General features: G+C 41.7%; 1 protein-coding gene across 1 annotated transcript; it reads right to left on the bottom strand.

Moving 5' to 3' along the window:
- Positions 1–240: 240 nt before the first annotated feature.
- LOC143033534 (uncharacterized) lies at positions 241–4,782 on the bottom strand. The gene is made up of 3 exons (XM_076199026.1): positions 4,585–4,782; positions 1,412–1,495; positions 241–1,266 (listed from the first exon to the last, which is right to left on the bottom strand). The coding sequence occupies exons 1-3, from the start codon at positions 4,780–4,782 to the stop codon at positions 241–243; spliced, it is 1,308 nt and encodes a 435-aa protein (XP_076055141.1).
- Between the last annotated feature and the right edge of the window lie 1,365 nt (positions 4,783–6,147).

Raw genomic sequence — 6,147 nt, forward strand, 5'->3', positions numbered from 1 at the left:
CTTTGAATTTTTTGAAATGTAATTGAGCTTATCTTCCACAAATGCTTCCACAAATTCTCTAGATTAGGCCATTAGGGTATCTCAGTTCCTTGAAAGTTTTTGAAATGTAGTTGAGCTTATCTTCTAAATATATGCTTTTACAAATTCTGTAAGCTCGAAGGAAGAAACCAACCAAAACTCCTGTTCTCACCCACCTGCTATGGCCAGAAAAATAATGGACAAAATCTGTTCGTAGGTCTCCTATATACTGCAAATTTTACTTCTTCGTCTGTTCTGTGAATTAATGTTGCCTTTCCTTTCTATTTCAATGGTAAACTGGATGTCTTTGCTGACACCTTTGAGTCTTCTTAATCTATTTTCCACATTAGCATAAATTAGTAAAATTACGATGGCATGATCTACATATCTCAACCACGTACTGCCTCTGACCATAATGTTCATGTATATGTTTGCTTCTGATATCTCTATGTATAGGTTTGCTATCATTGCCGAGACCGGACCTCTCATAGCGAGACCCCTAAGCTGTTTATATTCATTATTGTTAAACGTGAATGACTTGAATTCGACGCACATTGATATGAGCTTAATATAATCTGTCTTAGGTACTGGAAGGGTATCGTCATTTATATTTGCCACAACTCTTTTGACAGCTTCTAATACACCCTCCATACTAACTATAGTGAATAAGGCTGTTGCATCGTAACTGACTAGTATCTTTTCAGTGAAATTTATTGTTTTAAGCCTTTTGATGAGGTCAGTCGAGTTCTTAGGGTGGGCTCCGCATATAGAACCGAGGGTGTTAGAAAGAGGTTTGGCCAGGATTTTCGCCAAACGATGTGGAGCACTTCCAATTCCTGATGTAATGGGTCTCATGGGAATTCCTACTTTATGCACTTTCGGAAGACCGTACATATTTGGAGGTCTAGGGGCTTCCACTAATAAGTCTAATAATTTCTTACTTTTTTCTGACTTTCGAAGAATTCTTGCTTCTATTTTGAATGATTCTGCTTCATTGTCTGCACTGCCTTTTGGTTGTCTCTCGTAGGTAGAGTTCTCCCCTAGAAAATCTAAAATTTTGTCAAGATGATCAGTTTTGTTCAAGATAATTACTCCTCCTTTATCCGCCTGAGTATTGATTATGCTATCATCTTTGCCTAAACCTAGAAGAGCTTCCTCAAACCTTCTCGGGATAACACATCTGCTGGAACTGGTTAAGGCTTTGTAGCATGCAATGACTTCTTGTGTGAAGCCTTTATCGGAGTCATTCTGTATCCGATAGTTGTCTGTTTGAAAGGTTGTTCACTAAATTCTTTCTCCCCACTTTGTTCCAATCAATCTTTTCACCTAAGTTAATTAACTTTCGTCTCAATCTTTCTTCTTGTAATTTATATTCTTTGTTTAACCTTCTAACCAACAAATTGGGCAAGAGCACGTTATTCTTTAGATTGTTTAGTTCATCTACATGGTCCTGAAGTAACTCGCATGTCTTCTCGCGCTATTAGAGAAAGGATGAAAACTGCTTACCAAATGCTTGGGTGCTGATTTCGGAAGAACCTGTTCTTCTAGGGCTCTAGGCAGTCCAAAAGAAAACGCCTACGGTGTGTATAACTTGCGATCCTAGGTCTTTTGTAGTATTCCTTCCATATCCTCTCATTTCCACCACCTCTCGACATATTTAGAGAATAAATGATAAATGAGAACTTGTGTGGTGGAAGCAAAACGAAGATGTTCACGGAATATATTTTACTCTTACGTTACGAACAAACTTGGTCTTCTTCAGAGAGTTGTCTACAAAAACGTTTGTTATGTCATATTTTATATAATTCATGAGGGACCTTTCGATTAGGTCACAGCGCCCGGGCGGTGAGCAATTGTCCAGTGTTTCAGCGAATTTAGTATAAGGATACTTGCCACCTTTGATAGGCAGACAAATTCTTTTCTTCCATTGATCGACTCCTTATGAAAAGTGGACTAAAAACATCTAAACAAAACAGCTCTAACATAATAGCGAGAATAGTGAAAAGACAAGAAAAAGTCCTGTCAATGAGTTAAGTGTTGCATATGAGAATTCTTGTAAGGGACGCTCGGCCTCTTGTTTTGAATTTTATGATAGGGGATAAATGGTTCAACTTGTCCAGAAATACCTCGAACGCACCCCACCTATCATCCCTCACTGAGAAAATGTCATCAACATAACGGAACCAAATCATCTCAGGCGGTTTAATGGCGGGTAACAAAGTGCATTTGGTTCCGTTATGTTGATGACATTTTCTCAGCGTGGGACGATAGGTGGGGTGCGTTCGAGGTATTTCTGGACAAGTTGAATAATTTATCCCCTAACATAAAATTCAAAACAGAATGGAAAGAAGGTCATCAGATCCCTTTCCTAGAAATTTTAATTAGAAGGATTGATGGAGAATGATTTTTTACAATTTATAGAAAACCCACCCATTCAGGTAGCTATTTCCACTTTTTCAGCAATCATCCCGACAAAGTCAAGAAGAGTGTTGCCTCCGGCCTTTTCTTGAGAGTTTTTAGGATTTGTAGTCCCAGATTCTTGGACCGGGAGATTGACCTCATCAAAAGGCAACTATTGAATTTTGCATACCCGTCCTGGTTCTTGGATCAAGCCCTCAGCAAGGCTAGAGCCAGCCACCTTAAAAATTCAGTTCCCACCACACAACCCTCTTTCAAAGATGTTTTAAAAATCCCCTATTGTAACTCCATCAGTCCTTCTTTGAAATTAATTCCCAACAAGCGTCTCACATTTGCCTACCATTACCCTAACACTGTTCACAAACAAAGGTTAAAGAGGAACGAGTCCCCAGGAGTGTATAGCCTTCCTTGTAAAGATTGTGATTTAGTGTACCTTGGTCAGACCGGAAGGGATCTTAAAACCGGGTTAATGAAGCACAAAAGATCCATCAGGTATGCCCAGGAAAATTCCGCTGTGTTCCAACACGTCAGTACCAAAAATCACAGTCTTGACTAGGACAAGACCAAAATTTTGTTTAAGTCCAACTGTAGCTTTAGAAAATTGTTGAATCAGCCTTAATCAAAGAATGTTCAAACTTGAACATTCCAAAGGTCAATGGTCCCCAGACATAATATCACGGCTAGCTGTGAGCCGCTTGGTTAAGAATTATCACCCTCCTGATCCCGCTTCCAGTCCGCCTCCCTCCTGACCTCACACCTCCACCCACACATCCCCTCACCTCTGACTCCACCCTGCGTGACGGATTGTCCTGTTGTAGCTCTGCGTATTCCCCTTCTACTCACATCTTAATTGCACTTATGTCTCTGCAACTTCTTGTAATCTGTACTTTTCTGAAAAGAGCTATAGCTATTAGCCGAAATATAGAAGTTCCATTTTCTTCTAAAGTTTCCTTTTATTCCGACTGTGGGATCTTCGTGATTAATATATATATGAGTGGAAGAGGTGGTAGAAAAACGCGGGTTGTGTGGAAAGGGAAGAATGTCTGTAAGAAAATGAAAAGATAGTAGTTTATAAATGAGGGTTATTGCCAATAAACGCTTTTTGCATGGGCGATAAACTAAGGGGCGATTGATGGTGGTGGCTTGGGAGAAACGGGCAGGGAACTCGGACGGCGGCACTGATGCCTGCGATTGAAACCACCAAAAGTTGAGGAAATGGTAGGAAGCGTAGTGGTACAGAAAAGTTGAAAAACCGAAAAATCTTAAGTGGGAGAAGATATAGTATGAGAGAAAGTTAGAAATGAAGCGAATTCTAGTCGAAGAGAAACTACGTGTAGATGTTTGTGCATGGGGCGTAGTTATGTTCGTGAGAGGTGTGTATGTATCTTACGAGGAGTGAGTAGGGTTCACTTTCTGATTAACCCCAAGCTAGGCTAAGCGCATTTCTTATTAAACCCAGATGAGGCAGAGCGTTCCTGATTAACCCCAGGTGAGACAAAGCGTTCCTGATTAACCCCAGGTGAAGCAAAGTACGTTCTTAATTAACCCTAGATGAGGCAATGGCGTTTGGCCTCTAACGAGGCAATGGGCGATATCCGAAACGTAGTCAAGATAGTGGATCCGATGGCAGTGCGAGGGGGCAGCTGGGTGAGTGTTGGTTTGTGTTTTCTTTTTTTCTTTTTTTTTTTCTTCCAAGCACAACTCTGAAAGCAGAGAATTACGTGACTCGGGAAACATATGTATTTGTCAGAAGTGTAAAGCCGATCGCCAGCGTCACCGAAGAGACCAGGCGTGTGCCGGACGGTCGACAGGAGAGGTCCGGAATCTCCTCCCCCACGACCGGCCGGCGAAGAATTATGGGCGTTGGCTGAGAGAGCTCGAGTGATGGGCGACGACCGACCTTTGCTGAGCCAGGGAGTGTGTGTGTATATCTATTTTCTTCCAAGAACAACTAAAAGCTGAGAATTATTTGACTTGGGAAACGTGTCTATTTGTCTTAGGTGTAAACCCGCTTACCAGTGTCAACGAAGAGGGCAGGCTTGTGCCAGACCGGTCAGCAGCAAAGGAGAAAAACCCCCTCCGCCGCGACCTGCCGGCGAAGATTGATGGGCGCTGATGAAAGAACTAGAGCGAAGAGCGACGTCTGACCTCTGCTGAGTAGGTGTTGACAGAGAACGTATGTACACAGTATATATACTCTCCGGCTGGACATCTCAGAATGTCGCATGCTGATCGGGCTGATGCTCTCTCCTCCATGACCAATCTGGTGGCTGCAAATGACAGATTAACAAATCCATCTTTGTAGTTGTTGATCTTTCCCAGTGATGTGCATTCGGACTCGACCATCCTTCACATTTTATTCTCCAGCCTGCTCCAGATAAAGCATGCCTCTTCCCAATTTGATAAATACCTATGCGTGTCCACGTGCACTACCAGAAAATTTGAAGTCCTGTGATGCAGCAGGTCGTTCTTATGTTCTGCTTATCTTTTTTTCAACCCCCGCGACGTCTCACCGTAGTACGTTGCAGGTCATGGTATTCTATATACTACGCTATTCTCATTGGTGTCTGTTTTTGTTTGTTTATTTTGCACCCGGGTTTGTATGCTATTTTGATGCCTGTTTTAGCTAGTGTGTTGGTCAGGCTCTTGCCTTCTTCATAAAAGGTACCACTAGATATTTTATTGAATCTCTTCCATTTTTTTTTCTCAATTTGAATAGCAACCTCGCTGGATACATAAGTTTAAGGAAGATATTAGATATGTGGGGTATCTCCTCTTATATATATTCCACGTTGCATATCCTTAGTACTCTTAGATAGAAACCAATTACCACTCCAGATTTTGTGCTTGTGCTGTGTTGAGATAGGTAGTGTATGAAGTCATCTTTATTCGTGGGTTTTCTGTATACTGAAAAGTTTACACCCTTTTCACCCTGATGAATGATAGTGTCTTGGAATGGTATTTTGTTATCTTTCTCAACCCCCACTGTGAACTGGATGTCTTTGTTCACTTCGTTAAGCATGCTTGGTTTATTATTCACATCTGTTCCCTCGGGTACCACCACTAACACGTCATCCACGTATCGGAACCAATGTGAGCCTTTTCCTATGATGCGAATAAATTCATCTTCCTCCAATGTTTCCATAGAAAGTGATGCCATAACAACACTTAATGGTGAACCCATAGCCAGGCCTCAATGTTGTTTGAACTCCTGGCCCTCAAACAGAAAGACACCATAGTTCACACACAGAAACGCCAATTCTATGTAGTCTGCTGTTCTGACTGGCAAGTCGCTGTTATTCACAGAATCTATTATCCTCTTTAACGCCTCAATGGCCCCCTCAATAGTTACGTTGGTAAAAAGCGCTGTCACATCGTAGCTAGCTAACTTCTTTCTCTCAAAGTTAACTTTCTCGTAGCGACCAATCAGATCCGACGAGTTGCGTAGGTGGGCGTTGCTTGTTGTTCCTAGTAGTGCAGAAAGGGGCTTTACGAGTTGTTGTGCTAGGCGATGCGGGGCACTGCCTATACCTGAGGTGATGGGTCTCATTAGAATACCAGCTTTGTGCATCTTTGGTATTCCTCTCATTCTGTGTGGTTTTGGGGCCTCTTCCAGAAGTCCTAATTTCTCTTTTCCTTTCTTAGTTCTAGATAGAATCTTCCTTGGCTTTTTTTTTTTTTTTTTTTTTTAACTCGTCGGCCTCTTGTTGT

The sequence above is a fragment of the Oratosquilla oratoria genome, chromosome 16, assembly GCF_046742065.1.
Source record: "Oratosquilla oratoria isolate Oo_2021 chromosome 16, ASM4674206v1, whole genome shotgun sequence".
NCBI classification, from domain to species: Eukaryota; Metazoa; Arthropoda; class Malacostraca; order Stomatopoda; family Squillidae; genus Oratosquilla; species Oratosquilla oratoria.

What these genes read in the sequence shown, in the direction of transcription:
- LOC143033534 (XM_076199026.1), bottom strand. Translation starts at nt 4,782, where the DNA reads ATGGTCGAGTCCGAATGCACATCACTGGGAAAGATCAACAACTACAAA. An exon ending in TCAACACCTACTCAGCAGAG is followed by an intron (nt 1,496 to 4,584) that starts GTCAGACGTCGC and finishes TTTCTCTAATAG; the next exon opens with CGCGAGAAGACATGCGAGTT. An exon ending in TGCTCTTGCCCAATTTGTTG is followed by an intron (nt 1,267 to 1,411) that starts GTTAGAAGGTTA and finishes TATCGGATACAG; the next exon opens with AATGACTCCGATAAAGGCTT.